Genomic DNA, 24,907 nt, shown 5'->3' with positions numbered 1-24,907 from the left:
TTATAAGCCTTCAGGGGTTATATAACAATAATGATATATGGGTTATTCATCTGCAGACCTATACGTTTCCTTCAGTAACGGATCTGTGTACTTCCACCCCATGACAATATTCGCTTTATTCCGTTTTAAAGTGAATGTTTCTTGCAGTGTGGCGCCTCCTGTGGTCCTGGTTTTCCAACCAACCGGTGTAACGCACTAACACACTCCCTCTCCATCACTCAGCAGCAGCAGCAGCAGCAGCAGCCTCTCCTCAGAGATGGAGAGCTGGTAGAAGTGCAGCAGCAGCAGCGGCCGCTCTCCCCTCCTCGCTCCGGTGGATGTTGGATGTACCATGAGGTCTCCGCGGCTCTGGGCAGCTCTCTGCCTCCTCCTTACCGTCTCCTGCCGGCTGTGCGCGGCCGCCCGACACGGTAAGACGCATCAGATGGAGACGGCAGGGCGGCGCGTAAATCACGACTCCCCGATGATGAGTCCCCACAGTGGATCTGTAGTAACTGGTCTACTCAGCAGCGAGTTTGGAGAGACCTCAGATCACTTTGTGTTACAGCTTTTATCTTCTATCTTATATGAAGAGATCATAAACATGATTCGGTTGTTTCTCTAAAAATGCGCTTCGAGTCGCTCCATACAGAAGTGATCCTCACCATGAAGGAGGAACATGTTCCAGTCACTTCTGCTTCTGTGTGATGTGATAACAGCCTTCTAATCGGACTTCATCTCGATCTGGTGCGTTTCCTGCCTCCGATCTGTTTACTCCGGCGATAAATTGCGTCACTGACGCACCGAATGCCCTGACTGTGGGTCAGCTCGGATGCGTGTGTGTGTGGCTAACCGGATGAATCATTGTGTTGTTCAGCCTGCGAAGACAACAACAAACACACAAGCAGACAGAGAGAGAGAGAGAGAGAGAGAGAGAGAGAGAGAGAGAGAGAGAGAGAGAGAGATGTATATAGTTACATTATGAACCAGGATAGGATTATTGTAGGAGACAAACACCGTAGTGTCTTGAGATAATGACGCTTCTAAAGGGTCGTTACAGTAAATCATAATTATGAGACAACGTCAGGATGAACTGAGCTGTGAGGTCTAAGCTTCACGCTGGAGATGAAGAGAAGCAACCTGTTGCACTGACTCTCCACAGATATCACACTAAATACTTCAGCATATGTGTATATATATATATATATATATATATATATATATATATATATATATATATATATATATATATATATATATATATATATATATATATATATATATATATAAAGCCATCAAAGGAAGCTACTCATCTATCACAGATGAGTCTAATCTTCAGTAATCATCCATGCAGCAGGTTATAGAGACATTATAGAACATTCTAATACCAGTAATCACTATAAAACCTTCATATCCTGAGAGGAATATTTCAGCAAACAGCACAGTCTCATAACTGACAGTTCATTTGTTTCACAAGAGGAAAGAGCTCATAATGAAACATCAATAACATGGAGACGTGGGTTTGTAAAACGATACGTATCAAAGGAACTGAAACGTAACGATGACGATAATGAACTGTAATCACGTGGACGGTTCGGCAGTTAGATTCAAAGAAATAAATACAGAAATACTATAGACCCCTGCAGGAATATTCGAGGCGCATAATCAGACGTGTCAGTTCTGAGTCATAACTGACCTCTCAGCTCCGTCTGCTCACACTTACAACAACGGCTTCCTGTCGCCTCGATGCTCTGAACACAGTGCAGCGCTTCAGCACCACGGACAGCGACCGGCAGAGCGCATTAACCTGTTATCTCAGTTTCATCTGTGAAGATCTTCAGAAAGAGGAAGACACTCATTTCTACAGGGATTATTATTCATGCATCTATATACAGGTCATCAGTTGTATTATAACCCTTTACATCTTTAAACAGCTGTAGCTTTTATCAAACAAGAGGAAATGTTGCATTGGTTTGGATCTACTTTCAGCGGCGGATCGATCCACATGTAGTGAGTGTTTGTACGTCAGAATAACCTACAGTGAGTTGATGAAGATGAAGGAACAACAGTGAGGAAGAAGATGCACCAGGCCTTTAGAGTTATGAAATGTCAGCACACTCACGCTGTAAATACTGTGTGAGTGTGCTGAGTGATTAGTGTGTGTCTGCATGCAGTTTAAAGGTGATGACCTCGGCCGCACCGCGCTGGTCTGACTGTGCTCCGCCCGGCTGACTCATCCCACCTCAAAGCTCCTCCGTCAGCCTGCAGACTCTCACACAGCAGCACCACTGAACTCACATCGAGCCCAATCTGAGAGGCCGTTAATGGATCATAACAGCAAACACAGAGACACTGATGATGATGTTGGTGGTGGTGGTGATGAGTCATCTTATGTAGTAAAACACACGTGACACCAGCTGTTCACCACGGTCCAGATTGTTGTTTTGTTTCCTTCCTAAATGTCTGTCTTCATTTAAAAGCCACTAATGTGAGTCATCGTGCTAGCCTTAAAGATACAGCTCCTTGTGTTGTTGTAGTGTTGATTTAATGTGGGAACTAGTTCCCTCAAGGCTTAAGGGTTAGTTTAGTTAAGTGAGGTTCATGGTTAAGATAAACCAGCGTTTGGAGATGGGATGTAAACTCTAGTTTCCTGCCTCAAAGTCAGACATGGTTCACTTTGAGGAAGATTGTTTGAAGACGTCACACTTATTTACTATTTGTGAAAGAACCATGAAGCTGCTGAGATCATGTTTTAATCAGTGTATTATGGGATGAATGGCTCCTAAAGTCCTCTTTAGTAACGAGGAGAGGAAACGCTCAGATAGAGCCACACCTTCAGGAAACAGAATGAAGCTGAAGCTGACGTCAGCTACTCTCTCTGTCTCTCTCTCTCTCTCTCTCTCTCTCTCTCTCTCTCTCTCTCTCTCTGTCTCTCTGTCTCTCTGTCTCTCTGTCTCTCTCTCTCTGTCTCTCTCTCTCTGTCTCTCTGTCTCTCTCTCTCTGTCTCTCTCTCTCCCTGTCTCTCTCTCTCTGTCTCTCTGTCTCTCTCTCTCTCTCTCTCTCTCTGTCTCTCTATTTCTGTCTCTCTCTGTCTCTCTCTCTCTCCCTCTCTCTCTCTCTCTCTCTCTCTCTCTCTCTCTCTCTCTCTCTCTCTCTCTCTCTCTCTCTCTCTCTGATAAGATTTAACAGGAGAGAGATGTGAAGACCATTTTCACGTTATTGTTCTGATGAAATTGAATCAAAGCTGAGAGCTTATTGCTGAGTCTGTTTCTATGACTTCCTGGATTAAAAAGCCAAAATCTCCCACTTACTGAGTCAGTGTTCGCTCCCAGCTGAGGCTTTAAGTCTGTCGGTCTGTCTGCAGGTGAAGAAGGAATAAAATGCAAATCAACTTACTTGAAACATTCATTTCTAGAAAGTTGTTTAACAGTCAAACATTGACCATTCATCTGCGTATCAGCCTGCTCATTAGACACTCAATTACGGTGAAATCTCTTCTAACTGGTGTGTAATGTGGTGTATCAGAATGCCGGGGTGGTGACAGTGATGGAGGGTCTGCAGGACGACTTTAACGAGATGCTGATCTCCTGGAGGAGAGAGGAGGCGGAGTTCAGAGTGGGAGGAGGACACATTAGTCATCGTGTGGAGTTTTGACGGAGGAGAAACTCTCCGTTCTGTGTTCAGCGGCGTCTCCTCTCTGAGAGCTGCTGCACAGAATACATCCTCTCACTTATCACAGTCTTATCTTCATGATACTAGTGCATGCCAACGGTGTTCTGCTGCACATATTTTAAATTTAAAAAATGAAACTTTATTCTCAGTCGCAGACTAAATGACGTGATAAGAAAGAGGTTTCTTTGCAGCGTAGCTCTGTGTTCCCTCCCGCTGGTCGCTGCCCTCACTTGAAGCAGACGTCACCGTGGTGATGAAGGTCTATTCAAACAGCAGCGTGGTGTGTTTGTGCACAGGTTGTGCTGCAGCACGAGGCCGTGTGAATAAAACACATGGATTCCATAAATGCTTCATGAAAACACAAGACGAACAGGAGTACATGAACAGAGCGGAGCGAGCGGCTTCACATCTGCTGCTGTTTACTGCCTCGCAACTGTAACACACACACACACACACACACACACACACACACACACACACACACACACACACACACACACACACACACACACACACACTTCTCACATCACTTAGCAGCACAAGATTGACGTCCTGTGTAGCTGCTTGCTCTGTTTGGGGTTCAACTCATTTCTGTCCTATAATAAACGTGTCTCATGGTTCTGTGTGTTCTTTGTCTGCAGGCTGTTTGTTTGAAAAGAAGCTCTGTCCCAGAGATCAGCTGTGCACCGACGGTGAGTTTTGCCATCTTTGTCCACAGCTTCATTCCTGAAACCTCGTATGCAACAACACACACACACACACACACACACACACACACACACACACACACACACACATTGGATTCATTTATTAGCATATAAACCTTGTGATTGGCCTGAGGGCGTTCATTACGTCCACAGAAGAGCTCGGACTTGATGTCTCACGAGGAGACCCATTCTGCTAATTGAGCCTTCTTCTGACAGCCAAAGCTTTGATAGTGGTAAAACACCGACTGCATGAGGTGCAGCAGGGCTTTGAGTTGAATGCTGATAAAGAATGTATGTGAAGGGGAATGTTGTAGTAAAACAACATGTTTGACGTAGAGTCACTTTAATTAAAAGGTTCAGTTCACCCAAATCACTAAATGCGTCATTCTCCTTTAGCTGGTAGTGTCTTTCAGACAGAGACAGAGAGGACGTTGAGCATCAAATATGTATTGATTTACAGTGACGAGTACATTAGAATAAGAAAACAAGAATGATCCAACAGATCTCATTAAAATCAACAGCAGCACGATGAGGAGAAACATGTTTCTGTGTCTCTTTAAACACGTTCATGAGGCCAAATTAAAACCCAGATATCCTCCTCCGGGAGGCTGACGTGGACACTTTCTTCCCCCCGTAGGAAGCTCGTTTTCACGGTACCCTGAATGCGGCGTGACGAGTTTATTAAGTGGACCAATAGCGAGCGATCCCAGCGGGCGACGGTTGCAGCGACACGCTCCAGGAAGCTGTGACGTGTCTTCTGTCCGTCAAACAGTCAGGAGCTGGTTAGTCGTCACAGCCTTTCACGGGGCTGTGTGTGTTCCCTCAGTGGTTTCCTGCTTCCTTCCTGCCTCTTCAAACACTGCTGGGATGTCATTACAAGAGCGTGCACGTGCGTGAGCGTGCACCTGTGTGTCTTCGGCCTTCAGAGGCAGCTGAATTATTGATGCTGGTGTGTTTCCGTGTGTGCCTTCAGGATGTTTTCTCCTCCCGTTTGCAGAGACGGGAACATTTAGGGAACATGAGCGGCATTCACTCAGGTGTCACAACGTGTGTTTGATGATGCAGTGAGGAGGTGCTGAGAGTGTGTGGAGAGAGGCATCGCAAACACAATGAGTTTTATAGCCTGAAACATCTGTAATCTGTGTTTAACCTCTGGAATATACCAGTAAAATAGATTTCATTCCAAACTGCATTCAAACACAGCACATGTTGTGTCCTGAAACATCTGTAACACCTCAGTGTTCAAATAGAATGAACTTTGTTCCATATTGTTTAGCCTGAAATATCTGTAACCTGCTTTAAAGCGCTGTAATATTGAGCTAAAATCAATACATTCCAGACTGCAGTGAACGAACGAACCCTTTTGTTTCTTTAAACATCTGTAATCTGTAGACTATTTAAACATTTCAAAGCAGCAGATGTTACTACTGCATTTCAGTGTGTGTGTGTTAAGTCTCAGTCATCATTGAGTGTGTGTGTAGGTGTGTGTGTGTGTGAATAACGATTGGTTTGCCCGTGAGGTTCGTCACGTTGGCAGAAAGGTGGAACGAGCGACATGAAGACGTGAAGACAAAGAGACAAAAGAGAGAAAAAGAGCGAGAGTGCAACGTAAACAAGGTCTCCCTCCGTCAGCCGCTCTCGGCCAATCACAGCTCCTCCTGGCCATCTCTATGACAACAGTGACATCACTTGCCTGACGACCGTGTGTCTCCCGTGTGTGTGTGTGTGTGTGTTTGATGAGAGATGGAGGGAGACAGAGGTGATGACTCACCACGGCCCACGCACACACACACACACACACACACACACACACACACACACACACACACACACACACACTGTGCTTCAACATGTGTGTGTGTACAAGTGTGAAGTGTACTCAAACATGTACACCCTTGTGTACACGTGTGTACATGTACTCTGTGTACTCTTGTGTGTGTGTTTCGTATGCGTGTCTATGTGGTGAGTGTACATTATGATAGATTATGTGTCTGGTGCATACAGTAGTATTAGTAGTAGTTGTTGGTTTGCTTTTATTTAAGGGGGTTCTACCCTACATCATATTTTTATTGTTGATTACTCAAGAAAGTCGAGTTCTTTGGTCTTTAAAATGTCAGAAACAAGCCAAGATGACGTCCTCACGTGTGTTCTTCTGTCCATAACTCTGTAAAGATATTCAGTTTACTGTCACAGAGTAAAGAGAGCAGAACATACTGATTAACTGACAGGATAACAGATTCATCGCTGATCTCAATAGTTAACATAAGTAGTCGATAAAGCTCTAACCCTGTGCAGATAAAGCTCTCTGCATGGAGAGACGTTTACAATCCTTCCTGTCCCACTTTTACCATCCAGGTACAATGTCTGTAACTGTGACCCGTGTAGCCATATTCTGCTGTTTAATGTGGAAGTGTAGAGATATGAATGAAGACTACAATCTGGGTACGCTCACATTGAAGTGAGTTTGAAGACGTATAGAAACTGAGAGGCTGCTCTCTTCCTGTGCAGATGGTTTGTTCGGACAGTGCCAGACTCCTCACCAGGAGCCCGTCCAGTACCGGGTGTCTGTCCCCGTCCTGCACAGGCTGCAGGAAGTCCTCAAAGACCTGATGGTGCAAGGTGGGTCTCTACTGAAGCTCCAGGAGTATCGGCCTTTAACGTCCGCTAAGAGAGAAGTAAGAGAAAGTGTCTCCGTGTTGCTGCTCAGGTCTGACCTGGAGGGACGGCGTCACACAGGCGATCATCGGCCGAGAGCTGAGTCACGTTCCCACCGTCGGTTCCAGACTTCACGAGAAGTCTCCGAAACAGTAAGAACACCTCCAGCATCGGTCCAGAGCGCATCACACACACATTTGAAATTAATTAAAAGCGGTGTTTCCCAGGATGTCCAGACTGTCGGGCCCCAGTCAGCGGAGGGTTCAGGGGCCGGAGGATCCAGCTGACCCCGGGATGATGAAGCAGTACGTGGACTACCTGATCCTCGACCCCTCCCGGTCCTCCGTTCACATGCAGACGCCCCTGCTGGACCCTTACACCTACCACCAGGTGGGAGAAGTGTGCATCACTTATTTCTCTTAAAGTTAAATAATAAACGTGCATTCCTCCTGATTATAGACGTGACTATGCAGCTGTATTTGCTCTTTCATGAAGCTGATTCCGGAGCACATGTGTTGTTGCAGCAGCAGTACGGCTACCAGGAGGAAGAGGAGCGCTCCCTCAACTCTCTGGACGACAATCCAGCCTTCCCGCTCCTCGCCTCCCCCTCTCGCTCCAGATCCCAAGGAAACCCTCTGGACAGAGACCGGCAGCTTCTCCAGGACCTGGTGTCTTTTTACCTCACCTCCCCTTCTTCCTCCTCTTCCTCCTCTTCCTCCTCTTCCTCCCCTGTGCAGTCCCTCTCCCACCACAGAGGGGCGGTGCCAGCAGCTGCAGGATTCCCCTCTTCACTGTCCTCCTCCTCCTCCTCCTCGTCCTCGTCCTCCTCCTTCTTCCCAGAGCTGGACTTCCCCTTAGACTACAACGAGGACTACGTTTCCCAGGTGGCTCAGCTCAGCAAGCAGCAGCAGGAGGAGCAGGAGCAGGAGCAGGCGGAGAGGAAGGAGCAGGAGGAGTACAACGCCCTGTCAGGACTGGATGGTGAGAGAGGAAATAAAGAAACATTTAAAATATTATATTATACATAAAACATTTGGAGATTCAGATCCTCAAACATGCAGTGGTGGAAAATAACTAGATTTACTCTGTACTACTTCATACTAAGTAGTACTAACATAGGCAAATATTGAGCTTTTTATTCCTTTAAGTTACTTTGCAGATTCAGACTAAGATAAGGTTATTAATAAGTTATTGCTAATATATCGATCCTCAGGGGTAAATTCACAAGCTACCCAGCAGAATCTAAAATTATATTATCTTAAAATTGGTCTCACATTTACCAGCTGCAACATCAAAGTTACGTTCACATTAGTGTCATAATAGAATAGCTTTCATTGTGAAAAGTATAGTGAAGTCTATTTGAATGCTTTCGTCACATTTTGAATGCAGGTCTCTGTATTTCTACGTGGTAGCACATGTTAACTGTGAAGTCTGAACTCAGGTGACTGTAGTGGAGTAAAAAGCCTCTGGAATGAGTTCAGGGCCAGTAAAGACGGCGTGTTTTTCAGAGCGCTCTCTACAGAGGCTGGCTCTGCTGCTCGACCACTACGGCCTCCACGTGAACGATCTGTCCCCCGAGCAGAGAGACGACCTGCCGGCCGCTCTGAAGCAGCTGCAGCTGGAGAGCTCCGTCGCCCACAAAGGTGTGTCTGCTCGTCTGCTTTCATTCATAGAAACAAGATACCTGAAGCTCAAAGTCAGCTGTTCTGTCTGTCTGATGAAATGAGACACAAGCAGAAACCCAAAATAATACAGCAGAAGTAAGTGATGCACGATTTACAGAGGTTCACCACAGATGTTTTCTAGTTTTACTTGTTGTCTATGTACAATTATATTTAGATCCTAATCTCGGATATAGGAGGGGGGGGTTATACATTGTGTCCCAATGCAGATCATTTGTCATGTTTTTGTTTCCTGTTCAGAGAAGTATGAGAACAATGCTGACACAAGAAAGAAGGTGAACATCCTTTTTCTGTCTTATTCATTATTTGTTGTAAAAATATATTCCTGAAAAGGGAAATACTCAAGTACGTCTTTCCCCCACAGATCCCCAGTAAACACATTTAAAAAGCTTCTTTAATTGAATGTCTTATGTTGTCATCCATCAGCTCACAGAGGGTTCAATGGCGTTCAAGATGGCCGCCCCCGAGGCTCCGCCTTCCACCATCAAGCCCCCCGAAGCAGAAGCAGCCCAGAAGGATTCTCCCTCTGTGGCCGCCGACCAGGACGACCTGAGGACGGCCAAGGCGGAGGAGTACGGCTTCATCACCACCAATCAGAGGTACCGTACGCTCTCCTCCTCCAGCAATCAGAGGAACCGTACGCTCTCCTCCTCCACCAATCAGAGGTACCGTACGCTCTCCTCCTCCACCAATCAGAGGTACCGTACGCTCTCCTCCTCCACCAATCAGAGGTACCGTACGCTCTCCTCCTCCACCAATCAGGAGACGACTTCCTGTGTGAACGGATGGAGCTGTGCATGAGGTTGTCTTCATGTTGTGAGTCTGTTGGTGTTTGTGAGGAGAAGACGTGGAGGTGGAACGAGTCCCCGAATTCTTCACTCATGTAAAAATCTCAGAAACAGTGCAAGTATGAGGAGAAGGAAAAGGAAAGGAGTCCAGAGTAGAAAAGAAGGAAAGGAAAGAGGGGAGAGCAACGTGTCAGCAAAAAGAAAGGAGGGAGAGTAGGACTTGAGCAAAGAATGAAGGGAATGAAAGCAGGAAAGGATTTATGAGGACAAGTAAAGAAAAAGAAGGCAAGGACAGAAAGAGTAAAGCGAAAAGGACGAAGAAGGACGGAGACATAAGGAAAGAAAGGAGGACAGTAGGGAGGAAGGAAGGAAGATGAGGAGAGAAAAAAAGAAAGTTTTCAAAATAAAAGTGAAACGATACCAGAAGCGCTCAGCTACTTTCCACCTCTGATGAATGAGCCTGTGTAAATGTGTGTTTACGTATGTGTGTATGTTTATGTGTGTGTGTGTGTGTGTGTGTGTGTGTGTGTGCGCTTTGTCACCGCAGCCCCCTCAGTCTGAACGATGGGCTGAGTCTGTTGAAGCTGCTGTCGGAGAGGATGGGCCTCTCCACCGACTCCTTCATCAACATCAGGTAGGACGTGAACATCTGGCTCTGGACCCTCCTCATGAGAACCTGGACTGAGCCAACGCTTCTCCAAACCACACGCAGAAACCTGCTGGAGCCACTCACTGTCCACATGAACTAATACTCATTTAAATTCAAAAAGACGTCATGTTGAGCTGGCTGGACACAAATAGTTCTCTCACAAACCAATTCATGTTCTGTTCATTGATGAATCGCTGTGGGAGAAAAGAAAAGAAGATACATAAATCCTCAAATGTACCTGAAGTACTTGAGTATTGTGTGTAACTCCTGTTTGGATCTCTTGTGTTTTGTCGTCTGCAGTGTTGTCGGACCTGCGATCACTTTCAGGATCCGACCGAACTCCAAGAACCTGACGGCTGGAGACGTGGCAGAGAAAGCCGGTACGTCACACTTAAAACCACCGCTACTACTACTACTACTACTACTACTACTACTACATCAAATACTATCAGCCATAGTGCTACACGTACTCCAGGTTTGAGGCAGCAGGCTCACTTTGTGTATTTTGTTTCTGCAGTTGCAGAGAAGAACTTCCCGGAGTCTGAGACGGGCCTGAAGGTGCTGCAGAGCGGCGTGGGAGAGGTGGGTGATGGGGACATGTTTTCAGAGAAGAAGAGAGGCAGAAAAACAGATCTAGTTTTATATATGTGTATATATATATATATATATATATATACACATATATATATATATATATATATATATATATATATATATATACATATATATATATACATATATATATATAAACTTAAAGTACCAAAAGTTACTCATTATGAATAATATATATATATGAGAAATACTCATATAATGAGTAATACGACGGAAGATGTATTTAAATTTTTCCACGATTGTTAAAATCTTAATGCAACAAAATTATGATGAATCCTTTATTTAAACGTACTTTTTTTTTTTTTTTAAATGAATACACTTTTATTTTGAAAGTTAGTCCCGGAAGTCCAGTTAGTTTGATTTCAGTCTAACTTGACGCTCGTGGTATTCGGGCTCTGGGTCCTTGTGAGTGCAGCAGGACGTCAGGAAGGCTGCTCTGCTTCTGTGTTTGGTGAGTGAGAACATGACATTCATTCACCTCACATGTTCATTTATTAATAAATGAACATGTTGTTATTAATAATGCAGAGTTAATCTTCTCAGGACTCTGCAGATTGTATCAGTTATTGAGACAACGTTACACATTTTATAGGCAGGTTTCCTCTGTTGTAATGATTCATCTCAGGTGTCATGTGATAAATCTGCATGGTGTTTGTAGAGAGGAAAACGTGACTTGTAATGATTAGATCACTAAAAACGTGAAGCAGTGATCCACCTCTCACCACATGGAACCTGCTCATCCATGTTCTCCTCTGTTTCACACACTGAAACCCATCGGGGCCCCTTTATAATAGCAGGTGAAGTCTTCTACCCCCTCACACACACACATACACACCCCACACACACACACACACACACACACACACTCACTGAGAGAGAGAGCCTCACATTCCTAAGGCCCACAGAGAGGAAGGAGGAGGCCTGAAAGGTCAAGAGAGACAATTCAACCAAGGAGAGGAGGAGGAGGAGAAAAGAGGAGGGAGGGAGGATGGGGAGGAAAAGAGGGGATAAAAGGATGAGAGGAGATGGCAGAAAGGGAAGATAGAAGGACGAGAGAGGAGAAGGAAAAGGAGAGGAAGATGAAAGGCACATTTTTGTCCCAGGTTCCTGCTGAGAGGGATGGGAAGGAATAAAGGAAGAGATACCTCCTCCTCCTCCTCCTCCTCCTCCTCCTCCTCCTCTTCCTCTTCCTCCTCCTCCTCTTCCTCCTCCTCCTCACTATATTAACCCTGTCGACCTCCTTAATTTATCATTCATCTTATTTCTTTCCTTCTCTTTGCCCCTCCTGCCACAGAGGAATGGTGGGAAGGCGTTGCCCCTCGCGACCCGAGTCCAGCCCAGAGGCTCCAGCTGGGTGTTCGCCACCCTGGTGGCCATGGCCTGCATGGGCAGCATCCTGGTGGCCGCCATGACCATCGCCTGCCTGCGTCACCACGCCCACCGGCTGGCGGCAAAGAAGCTGGGTCTGGGACCCGAGGGGGGCAGTTTCACCCACCAGGAGTACCAGGTGAGGAGGGAGAAAGACTACAAATATGTCATCAGCTCTGAACAAAAGAAAAACTAAAACAAAAACAAAAGAAAAAGAACAAGACATCAAAACATCATAAATCCTCAATATTTAAAATAATAAGAAATGTTCTCAAGTATATTTATGAAACATATAAAAGTGATAACGCAGTGATGCATGCATAACTGGCTCACCAGGACCTGTGTCGCCAGCACATGGCCTCCAAAGGCGCCTTCGGACGGCTGGAAGCTGCTGCCCTCGGCGCCGTGGGAGGAGTGAGCGGAGGAGGAGGAAGTACTGGAGGAGGAGGAGGAGGTGCTGGTGTCGGAGGTGGAGGAGTGGCGGGAGGCGGAGGTACCGACTCCAGGGTGAGCAGCGTGTCGTCCCAGTTCAGCGACGGAGCCCAGCCCAGTCCGAGCTCCCACGGCAGCACGCCGTCGTGGTGCGAGGAGCCGGCCCAGGCCAACATGGACATCTCCACCGGTCACATGATACTGGTCAGTACCGGATGTTACGGCCTCTTAAAGTAGAAGCTTCTTAGTACATTCAAATATGTAGAATATGTCAGTGATCCATGTCATTTCTTATTATTTGTGTTGGATGCTTTACAATCCGTTCACATTGCTGTTTGTTTACTTTTAAAAGACGATGTAATATAACTTAACGAATCAATGGATGTTTAGAGAGAATACATGAGACATAAACTGCTCACGTCCCTCAGGCCTACATGGAGGACCACCTGAGGAACAAGGACCGTCTGATGAAGGAGTGGGAGGCTCTGTGCTCCTACCAGGCCGAGCCCAGCGTCGTCTCCGTGGCTCAGAGCGACGCCAACGCCAAGAAGAACCGCTGCCCCGACTCTGTACCCTGTGAGTGTAAAGATACCAAACATGTCTGAATATGATGCACGAGACATCTAGAATATTAACAAGAAGAAATAACTCCGAAAAATTGATGTTGAGGGTTTAAATGTCCCTTTTGTCCTGAAGATGACCACTCGAGGGTGAAGCTGAAAGCAGAGATCAACCCTTCCCGCTCTGACTACATCAATGCCAGCACCATAGTAAGTATGTGACACCAATGATCAGCATGGTCAACCACGTGGTTTCTCAAAGACTAGCAGTAACTAAAACATATGATGTGTTGTATTTAAGTATGTCATAAAACAACGTTATAGTATCAAATGTTATAAAAATGTCATAAAATATCATGCTATAGTATGCCATTAATATATAACAAAGTTGTAGTCATAGTATAGTGTGTCGAATTTTTTATTAAAAAGTCATAGTATAGTGTGTCGTAAAAATATAATAATTAATAACCTTTCACCCCTCCTTTCAGAATGAGCACGACTACATACTATACGACATGCTATACTATGACCGTTTTTCACTTTTTTCGACAGGCTATACTATGACTGTTTTTAACATAATATACTATGACTGTTTTTGACATAATATACTATGACTATTTTTTGACTTTTTTCGACATGCTATATACTATGACTGTTTTTCACTTTTTTCGACAGGCTATACTATGACTGTTTTTAACATAATATACTATGACTGTTTTTTGACTTTTTTCGACATGCTATACTCTGACCGTTTTTAACTGTTTTCGACAGGCTATACTATGACTAGCTATACTATTAGGGTAGATGACAGTTGGAACAAAACTTCTCTTTGTCCTTCTACCCTTCTACATAGTATAGCATGTCGTAAAAAAAAGTCATAGTATACGACATAGCATGTCGTAAAAAAATACAAAAAAGTCATAGTATAGTATGTTGTAAAAATATAATAATTAATAACCTTTCACCCCTCCTTTCAGATTGAGCACGACCCCCGGATGCCAGCCTACATCGCCACCCAGGGCCCCCTGTCTCACACCATCTCTGACTTCTGGCAGGTCAGTGAGACGCACAATTTAAGAGAATCATTCACATGTTTATTAACACAATAATCATCAGCAGTGTGGACATAATGACAGTTTGGTAAGTTCAGAACACTTATGCCATACGATATTTAATTATTTATTGACATAATGTAGTTGCATGTATTGTAGCTGCAGAAACGTCCTCTTTCCTCCCCAGTTGAGTGCAGAGTTTCCGGACCCAAACTGAGGCCGACCGAGCTTCACTTCATCCGTACGTCTTTAGAGGTGCTCATTCAATGATGGCCTGGACCTTCAAATGTTCAGAAAAACTCATCAAACTTTTCAATAAAATTCATAAAATTTGTGGTTTTCAGTAGCCTTACCTCCGGCTTTTGTCTCTTTGAAGACTTCCTTCCATGACGTCTTTGTTTTGGGTGTTGGATCAGAGTGTTAAAATTTTGTGTTACATCATGAAATCAAAGGTAGCCTAGCATATTTTAGTTAAAGTAAAATAAACACTGAGGAGAGAATGCATTGCAGAGAAACGATCAAATCCCGGCTCCCTTGTCGAGCTGACTCCTCTGGAGATTCCCCTCAGTGGTGTGAACAACAAATCATAGAACGGAAACTGAAGTTGTGAACTTCTGGAATAGCTCATCCAGATAAGATGTGGTCATGAGTGAGACTTGACACACTGAAGTGAAAGGATCAAACCCTAGTTTTTTCATTTTGTCTTTCAAGCTTCAGGAATAACTGATGAGGTCTTGATATGTGATGATCCAAAGTTGTCCAGTTTGTAAAGAAAAATGTCCGATCTTTGGCTGAATTTGAAGTCCAAAAGATCAACAAAGTGAACAATTAAACTCTCTAAGAAACATTGTGGTCTACTGTCTCAGATCTGATAGCTCAGTGGGTTAGAAGCATTGTCAGAAGGTCTGTGGTTGGGGGGTTCAATCCTCACAAGATCTAGTGAAGTTTTAGTCTAACACCCCAAATATCAATGTCAAGACCTCTACCAAACAAGAATAATTCTCAGATTAAATAGCTCAGAGTGAGAGAGATCTGTTTATGAGACGAGAGGTTGTGGATTCAAGCCTCACAAGATCTAGTCAACTTTTAGATCCAACACCCTGAGTGAAGAAGTCTAAAGCTCTACAAAACATGCTGCACTCTGAGAGCAGACAGCTCAGAGTGATAGAAGTCTGGTTAGGGTACTGAAGGTTGTAGGTTTGAATCTCAAAAGTTGAAGTCAAGTTTTAGATCCAACACCCCGACTGAAGAAGCCAAAACCTCCAAACAGAAGTAACAACTCTCAGATCAGATAGCTCAATGTGATTGACGAGTGTCTGTAACATCTGAAGTGATGGGTTCAAACCTCAGTTATGCCACTTTTTATAGAATACCATATTAAACCAGGTGAAGAAGTCAAAAGCTTTAAGAGAAAAAGCTCAGAGTGATAAATGAATGAACAGAAGAAGTGAGGTTGTGAGTTCAAGTCTTATGGGATGCTGTCAATTTTTAAATCCAACACCCAAAGTGAAGAAGTCAAAAACTGCAATTCTTTATGACATACTATACTGTGACTTTTCTTATTTTCTTTTTTCCACAATTACTTTTTTATGACTTGTTTTTAAGACATACTAAACTATGACTTTTCTAAGGTGCAGTGAATTCTGAAACATTGCTTTGAAATAACAGAAAACAAAAGCGTTACGAGACATTTTTGCTTTCACAAGGAGGAATAGCTCACGCTGATAGGTGACTGCTTCTGAATCCGAAGGTTGTGAGTTCAAATCTTTTGCGATACAAAGAAACTTTAAGGCCACTCATGAAATGAAGAAGTCAAAAGCATTACGAAAAATTATATTAGAGTCTGAGAGAAATAGCTCAGTGTGATAGATGATGGGATTGAAACCATGAGGTTGTGGGTTCAAACCTTATGGGACACAGTCATTTTTTTAAAGTCCAACACCACAAATGAAGAAGACAAATATACCAAGAGAAAAGTAATGTATGTACTTACGATGGTGGCGCGGTAGGTTTGTCCTCGACACGAAAGGTACCCGTGTCGGGTTCAAGACCTGCTCGGTGCCAGAGTATGTACAAACAAAAGTATCATAACAAAATAGCTGCGTCAATAACTGCGATAATAGCTGCGTCGACAAAATAGGAAAAAAATAGTTGCGTAAATAAAAAAAGTAGCGACGTAACAAACAATCGTAACGTAAGTAGAGAGTGGATGCTACGCAACTCAGTAACACAAGACGGGAATAAACAGAGAAATATCAGCCAGTAAGGTGAAGAGAGAAATGGATACAGAACCAATAATACAGTAAAATATTACATATTGAAAAATAAAATTATTAATACAAAAAAAAAATCCCCCACCCCCCAAAAAATTTTGGGGGGTGGTTTTAATATTTAATAATAATAATAATTTTTTTTTTTTTTTTTGGGGGGGGGGGGGGGATACCAGGACCTGTACTGGCATACTGTACTTTTTATAATGTCCTAAAATAACGTCCTAAAATAACGTCCTAAAAAAGTACAGTACAGTGCCAGTACCTTGTTTAGGGCATACTGTACTTTTATGAGGTTATAAAACTCTACTGTACTTTTTTAGGACATTAGAAAACTCTACTGTACTTTTTATGAAGTTATAAAACTCTACTGTACTTTTTAGGACGTTAGAAAACTCTACTGTACTTTTTATGAAGTTATAAAACTCTACTGTACTTTTTTAGGACGTTAGAAAACTCTACTGTACTTTTTATGAAGTTATAAAACTCTACTGTACTTTTTTAGGACATTAGAAAACTCTACTGTACTTTTTATGAAGTTATAAAACTCTACTGTACTTTTTTAGGACATTAGAAAACTACTGTACTTTTTATGAAGTTATAAAACTCTACTGTACTTTTTAGGACGTTATAAAACTCTACTGTACTTTTTATAATGTCCTAAAAAAGTACAGTAGTTTTATAACTTCATAAAAAGTACAGTACGCCATAAAAGGTCGTTACAGTATTCCGTACTGTACCAAAAGTGAGATTTTTTTTAAATGAATTTCATTATATGGCATACTGTATATAAATATATGTATAATATATGTATAATTTTCCTAAAATAAACAATTTCCTCACTTTTGTTCAACAAATAAATAAATACAATATATATATATATATATATATATATATATATATATATATATATATATATATATATACACACACACACACACACACACACACACACACACACACACACACAATACAAATTCTCACTTAATTGTTATGGCATACTGTACTATGACTGACTAACAAATAAATTGAAACAACAACTAATTAAATTACTTTTTCTTTATTAAAGCATTATTATGGCAAACTATGATCTGGAGAACGTGATATTTGCTACTTTACAAAACAATACATCTGAGAACACGAGTGCTCACTGATAAAAGCAGATGATTTCAATTAGGAAGCAAAATAATCACAATGAATTAATATCCAGGGATTCACTTCATATGTCAAATTATATGACGACTATTCAAGGGTTCTTTAAGTTTTGATGACTGAGGGCCCTGAGAGAAACTACTACTACAACAAATACTACTACTACTACTACTACTACTACTTTCCAACACTACTAAGAGCATATCACCAGACCAGGACAGTGTGAAGAAGACGTGGATGAAGTGGAGAAACTCGCTGGTCCTCAGTTCTGGTCCAGAAACTCTTCACTCATCTGAGGAGAAAAGAAGAGACGGATGAAACTTTATGGATCATTTTGGTTCAAGTCGTTTGAAATGCATGATTAAATATAAATATTAATGCTGCAACTCATCACTGTTCTCACTGTTTCAACTGTACAATTCAAAACCAACTGTGATGGAGAGAATCTCCACCAAGCTGACCTCACTCACTATTCTTCTCTGACAGCTAACTAACAACTCTAAAACTAACATTGTCGTACAACACTGGAGCTCAAATCCTCTAAAACATTTCACACATTACTTTGTATGTTTAGTTCTCATAGCCTGTCAAAAAAAAGTGAAAAACGGTCATAGTATAGCATGTCGAAAACATAAAAAAAACGGTCATAGTATAGCCTGTCAAAAAAGTGATAAACGGTCATAGTATATTATGTCGAAAAAAGTGATAAACGGTCATAGTATATTATGTCGAAAACAGTGATAAACGGTCATAGTATATTATGTCGAAAACAGTCATAGTATATTATGTCGAAAAAAGTCATAGTATATTATGTCGAAAACAGTCAAAAAACGGTCATAGTATATTATGTCGAAAACAGTCATAGTATAGCCTGTCAAAAAAAGTGAAAAACGGTCATAGTATATTATGTCGAAAACAGTGATAAACGGTCATAGTATATTATGTCGAAAACAGTCATAGTATATTATGTCGAAAACAGTCAAAAAACGGTCATAGTATAGCATGTCGAAAAAAGTGAAAAACAGTCATAGTATATTATGTCGAAAACAGTCATAGTATAGCCTGTCGAAAACAGTGATAAACGGTCATAGTATATTATGTCGAAAACAGTCAAAAAAACAGTCATAGTATAGCATGTCAAAAAAGTGATAAACGGTCATAGTATATTATGTCGAAAACAGTGATAAACGGTCATAGTATAGCATGTCGAAAAAAGTCAAAAAACAGTCATAGTATAGCATGTCAAAAACAGTCAAAAAACGGTCATAGTATATTATGTCGAAAACAGTCATAGTATAGCATGTCAAAAAAGTCAAAAAACAGTCATAGTATATTATGTCGAAAACAGTCATAGTATAGCATGTCAAAAAAGTCAAAAAACAGTCATAGTATATTATGTCGAAAACAGTGATAAACGGTCATAGTATAGCATGTCGAAAAAAGTCAAAAAACAGTCATAGTATATTATGTCGAAAACAGTGATAAACGGTCATAGTATAGCATGTCGAAAAAAGTGAAAAACAGTCATAGTATATTATGTCGAAAACAGTCATAGTATAGCCTGTCGAAAACAGTGATAAACGGTCATAGTATATTATGTCGAAAACAGTCAAAAAAACAGTCATAGTATAGCATGTCAAAAAAGTGATAAACGGTCATAGTATATTATGTCGAAAACAGTGATAAACGGTCATAGTATAGCATGTCGAAAAAAGTCAAAAAACAGTCATAGTATAGCATGTCAAAAACAGTCAAAAAACGGTCATAGTATATTATGTCGAAAACAGTCATAGTATAGCATGTCAAAAAAGTCAAAAAACAGTCATAGTATATTATGTCGAAAACAGTCATAGTATAGCATGTCAAAAAAGTCAAAAAACAGTCATAGTATATTATGTCGAAAACAGTGATAAACGGTCATAGTATAGCATGTCGAAAAAAGTCAAAAAACAGTCATAGTATATTATGTCGAAAACAGTGATAAACGGTCATAGTATAGCATGTCGAAAAAAGTCAAAAAACAGTCATAGTATATTATGTCGAAAACAGTCATTGTATATTATGTTGAAAACAGTCATAGTATATTATGTCGAAAAAAGTCATAGTATATTATGTCGAAAACAGTGATAAACGGTCATAGTATATTATGTCGAAAACAGTCATAGTATATTATGTCGAAAAAAGTCATAGTATATTATGTCGAAAACAGTCAAAAAACGGTCATAGTATATTATGTCGAAAACAGTCATAGTATAGCCTGTCAAAAAAAGTGATAAACGGTCATAGTATATTATGTCGAAAACAGTGATAAACGGTCATAGTATATTATGTCGAAAACAGTCATAGTATATTATGTCGAAAACAGTCAAAAAACAGTCATAGTATAGCATGTCGAAAAAAGTGAAAAACAGTCATAGTATATTATGTCGAAAACAGTCATAGTATAGCCTGTCGAAAACAGTGATAAACGGTCATAGTATATTATGTCGAAAACAGTCAAAAAAACAGTCATAGTATAGCATGTCAAAAAAGTGATAAACGGTCATAGTATATTATGTCGAAAACAGTGATAAACGGTCATAGTATAGCATGTCGAAAAAAGTCAAAAAACAGTCATAGTATATTATGTCGAAAACAGTCATAGTATAGCATGTCAAAAAAGTCAAAAAACAGTCATAGTATATTATGTCGAAAACAGTCATAGTATAGCATGTCAAAAAAGTCAAAAAACAGTCATAGTATATTATGTCGAAAACAGTGATAAACGGTCATAGTATAGCATGTCGAAAAAAGTCAAAAAACAGTCATAGTATATTATGTCGAAAACAGTCATTGTATATTATGTTGAAAACAGTCATAGTATATTATGTCGAAAAAAGTCATAGTATATTATGTCGAAAACAGTGATAAACGGTCATAGTATATTATGTCGAAAACAGTCATAGTATATTATGTCGAAAAAAGTCATAGTATATTATGTCGAAAACAGTCAAAAAACGGTCATAGTATATTATGTCGAAAACAGTCATAGTATATTATGTCGAAAACAGTCATAGTATATTATGTTGAAAACAGTCATAGTATATTATGTCGAAAACAGTCATAGTATAGCATGTCAAAAAAGTCAAAAAACAGTCATAGTATATTATGTCGAAAACAGTGATAAACGGTCATAGTATATTATGTCGAAAACAGTCAAAAAAACAGTCATAGTATAGCATGTCAAAAAAGTGATAAACGGTCATAGTATATTATGTCGAAAACAGTGATAAACGGTCATAGTATAGCATGTCAAAAACAGTCAAAAAACAGTCATAGTATATTATGTCGAAAACAGTCATAGTATATTATGTTGAAAACGGTCATAGTATATTATGTCGAAAACAGTGATAAACGGTCATAGTATAGCATGTTGAAAACAGTCATAGTATATTATGTCAAAAACAGTCATAGTATATTATGTCGAAAACAGTGATAAACAGTCATAGTATATTATGTCAAAAACGGTCATAGTATAGCCTGTCGAAAACAGTGATAAACGGTCATAGTATATTATGTCGAAAAAAGTAAAAAAAACCAGTCATAGTATAGCCTGTCGAAAAAAGTGAAAAACAGTCATAGTATAGCATGTCTAAAACAGTGATAAACAGTCATAGTATATTATGTCGAAAACAGTGATGTCATCAGAGACACAATGAAGTTACTTAAAGTACAAATCATACAGTAAACTCTGACGACATCACCAGAATACTTCTGCCTGCTGAGATAATTCAGCTTAACAACAACGTGACAACATTAAGATGTGTGTAGTTGTTGTTAGCCTGTTAGCTTAGCGCTCATCCACAGGCTGCATTGATTTCCTGTTTGTTTGTTTGTGGCCGTTCAGCCTCTGACTGACCTCAGAACTCACAACAAGCTCCTGCTGTTTCTGTTGTTTCCTCCACTTCATCTCCTTTATCTCGTCCTCCAAACGTCTTCACGAAGCACTCTCATAGTATCCGCTCAGGCTGCAGCAGCTGTGAGGAGGGGGCGTGTCTGTTGTTGTCGTTTCTTCTTCTCTGGGGTTTATTGGAGGCTTGTAAACCAGGATAGAGGAGCATTACCGCCACCTACTGGACTGTAGAGTGTAGAGCACTACATCAAAAATGTAATTCTGTTATTCCTTGAATAATAGAAATAATACATCACCAATTAATGTTTTCCATCGATTAGTCCTGATATTAATTATTTTATTACTTCATCATCCTATGTTTGTGTTTATTTGTTTTAATGTAAATAATAATACATATTTTGCAAATCGAATTGCCATGTTACCATCTTCTAGTGTAAGTATGCGTATAAAATGAAAATAAAACAATAATATACAGAACATAAATAAATGGGACAAACAATAAGCTGAAGTTCCAGCAGGCAAAGTGTTTATTCAGCATTCATCTTCAGCATGAGTTGATGATTTCACTGAATGTCTGTGGTCAGATGGTGTGGGAGAACGGCTGCACTGTGATCGTGATGATGACGGCTCTGGTGGAGGACGGAGAGAAACAGTGTGACCGCTACTGGCCTGATGAGGGCTCGTCCCTCTACCACATCTATGAGGTGAGAACACGGGAGGAGAGAGAGAGAGAGAGAGAGAGAGGGAGAGAGAGAGAGAGAGAGAGAGGGAGAGAGAGAGAGAGAGAAAGAGAGGGAGAGAGAGAGAGAGAGAGAGAGAGGGAGAGAGAGAGAGAGAGAGAGAGAGAGAGAGAGAGAGGAGAGAGAGAGAGAAAGAGAGAGAGAGAGGAATGTGTCAGCAGCTGTGTTGTGTTCACTTCCATCCAGGTGAACCTGGTGTCGGAGCACATCTGGTGTAACGACTTCCTGGTGCGAAGCTTCTACCTGAAGAACGTGCAGACGCAGGAGACCAGGACGCTCACTCAGTTCCACTTCCTCAGCTGGCCGGCTCAGGGCATCCCCACCTCCACACGCCCGCTGCTGGACTTCCGCAGGTACCAGCAGAACCTGCAGATCCACACATAAAGACACCAATAGCGACTAAATAACATCTCCCTCCTCCCTCCTCCCTGTGCGATGGAGGTCAGCGGGGCCCTTGGTTTTATTGTCTACATATCTGTCTGTGTCATTCTTGTGGTTTGCAGCTAGTAGTCTGGGTCCAGTTGCATAGTCACAAAAATGATCATGGACTGGTGTGGCTGCAGCAGGAGGTCCATCGCCGAAAAAAAACCTTTTAAACCCGTTATAATCCAATCCATCCATCATTCCCAGTATCCATCCATCTATTTCTGTCTCATCTAGCTGTTATTTAGTTATATATATGAACAAACATTACAGCGTTTCTATTAAATGATGTTCTGATTGGATGATTACCCTAACATCTATGTGTGTGTATGGAGTAGTAAATATAAAGGTTGTGAAAACAGAAACGTCAGATATAAGTAACTAAATGTAGACATTATTATTATTGTTTCCTCTTCAGGAAGGTGAATAAGTGCTACAGAGGACGGTCCTGCCCCATCATCGTGCACTGCAGGTAAACCGTGGTTTTTCATCATGAATATAAAATAATAACCAAAGAGGTTTATTTGACTCAAAGTAAAGACACGTCTACATGCAGTGTAGTACCACATTCCTCCACTTGGTGGCAGCTCTCTCAGTAAAGAGGCTCGTTGAGCTCTTGTTCCTTTGTGTTCATTAAAGTTTGCTCTGTTTCTACAGCAACGGGACGGGCCGGACCGGGACCTACATCCTGATTGACATGGTCCTCAACCGAATGGCTAAAGGTGAAGTTTATCTGTTATTGACTTTAAATACGAGTCCTTTCTAATAATCAACATTCACCGGCAACCAGGGATGTACTCTAATGATCTGTGTGTGTGGGTGTGTGTGGGTGTGTGTGTGTGTGGTCCTGCAGGTGTGAAGGAGATCGACATCGCTGCGACTCTGGAGCACGTCCGAGACCAGAGGCCCGGGATGGTCCGCACCAAGGTCAGTCCCTCTGAGAGACCACCATCATGGCCATCATGGCCCCTCCCTGAGGAGCCACTAGATGATGATGTTCTTCTTGTTTCCAGGACCAGTTTGAGTTCGCCCTGACAGCCGTCGCTGAGGAGGTCAACGCCATCCTCAAAGCTCTGCCCCAGTAGGACCTGGACCGGCCTACCGTCTGACCCCTGACTCTCAGACCTCTCTTACCTTCTGCCTTTCCTCTCTGATGACGATTACCATGATGAAGAAGCTCTCTCTGAAACATAAAGAGTATAACTCAGCTCCTTACAGGTCAGGAAGTACTCATGCAGGATGTTTGTGGTGCAGATGTGATGCATTCAGGGACCTTCAGAGGGTAAAAAAGTGTTGCATTCACATGTAATCTGAATAAAAGTTAAACCAGGAAGATAAACCTTAAGATAGAGGTAAAAACATCCCATCAGACTTATTCCATACATTTAAGAAGAAATAAAAAACTAAATATAGTTTATTCACATCAAAGTGATTCAATCTCAACATTCAACTGGTTTTCTCATAAATGAAGTTGTTACTAGAATACAACACTACTTTCATGCCTCTAGTGGAGCTCCCTGAATGCCTCTTCTGAAGGTGTGACTGCATGTGAAGGAGCACAGACGATTCAAACGTCAGAGAGCAGCTCCACCTGAAGCTTCTTCATCACTCGTTTCCTCGTTTGTGCTGCTGTTGGCTCTTCCTGTTCTGGAGGCAGTTATTAAAAAGATGAAAGGATGAGTTAAAGACCTCCTGCTCGGCCTGTAGCCTCCCTTCCTCTCCTCACGTGACCAACACCTGCAGTGAAGACGCTCAGCCTCCTCCTCCTCCTGTGTGTGACGTTCAGGTCGTTTCAGTCTCTGGGTGTGTTGTTGTTTACCTCATGCAAGTCAGAAAAACAAACAAAAAAATGAAAAAAAGAAATGCTATTCTCTGAAATCAAGGAAAGCTATTTTGTATCTGTGAGACCGTAATTAAATTTCTTTGTGTTTAAGTGCTGCAATCGCTGGTGTGAAATCTTTTTTTATTAGTCACTAAAACACAGAACATGAATCCATATAAAGTGACACTGTAAAACAACATCTTTACAGCTAAAATATGAGATCACTATACATTATAAATTAGTATCATAAGAAACAGTAAGGCACATAACTCATGAAGGGAATAGTTTCATGTCCAGAGATGTTTTACATTTATGAAATAAAATGAGTCCAGACTAAAAGATTAACTAAATGACATACTCAGTGGATTTACCTCATAAATGTCACATTGGGTCTCAGCATCACTTTAATCGGCTCCATCTGATCTCCTCTGTGCTTTCATTGTGCTGAAGGG

General features: G+C 41.5%; 1 protein-coding gene across 2 annotated transcripts; it reads left to right on the top strand.

Annotated features, from left to right (window-relative positions):
- Window positions 1-227: 227 nt before the first annotated feature.
- Window positions 228-24,570, top strand: LOC137878903 (receptor-type tyrosine-protein phosphatase-like N). 2 transcript variants are annotated; one of them, XM_068719405.1, is made up of 23 exons: window positions 228-410; window positions 4,293-4,343; window positions 6,867-6,977; window positions 7,066-7,165; window positions 7,241-7,403; window positions 7,541-7,994; window positions 8,522-8,656; window positions 8,936-8,970; window positions 9,122-9,294; window positions 10,031-10,117; window positions 10,433-10,512; window positions 10,650-10,714; window positions 12,039-12,251; window positions 12,449-12,748; window positions 12,973-13,120; window positions 13,241-13,314; window positions 14,082-14,159; window positions 22,055-22,174; window positions 22,397-22,563; window positions 23,052-23,105; window positions 23,291-23,355; window positions 23,487-23,560; window positions 23,647-24,570. In XM_068719405.1, exons 1-23 carry the CDS (start codon window positions 332-334, stop codon window positions 23,716-23,718), a joined length of 2,898 nt encoding a protein of 965 aa, XP_068575506.1. In that variant the 5' UTR covers window positions 228-331; the 3' UTR covers window positions 23,719-24,570. The 2 variants fall into 2 exon arrangements, with proteins under 2 accessions (XP_068575506.1, XP_068575505.1); XM_068719404.1 differs by having other exon boundaries at window positions 7,538-7,994.
- Window positions 24,571-24,907: the final 337 nt, after the last annotated feature.

This window comes from Cebidichthys violaceus, unplaced genomic scaffold (genome assembly GCF_023349555.1).
Source record: "Cebidichthys violaceus isolate CVI_PGR_0920_01 unplaced genomic scaffold, fCebVio1.0.p SCAF_24, whole genome shotgun sequence".
NCBI classification, from domain to species: domain Eukaryota; kingdom Metazoa; phylum Chordata; class Actinopteri; order Perciformes; family Stichaeidae; genus Cebidichthys; species Cebidichthys violaceus.
The sequence above is the reverse complement of the archived record's forward strand: the minus strand, read 5'-3'. Positions and strand labels throughout refer to the sequence as shown.

Coding starts and splice junctions, on each gene's coding strand:
- LOC137878903 (XM_068719404.1), top strand. CDS start 332: ATGAGGTCTCCGCGGCTCTGGGCAGCTCTCTGCCTCCTCCTTACCGTC. Junction 14,160..22,054: donor CCATCTCTGACTTCTGGCAG/GTCAGTGAGACG, acceptor GTCTGTGGTCAG/ATGGTGTGGGAGAACGGCTG. Junction 23,356..23,486: donor CCTCAACCGAATGGCTAAAG/GTGAAGTTTATC, acceptor GTGGTCCTGCAG/GTGTGAAGGAGATCGACATC.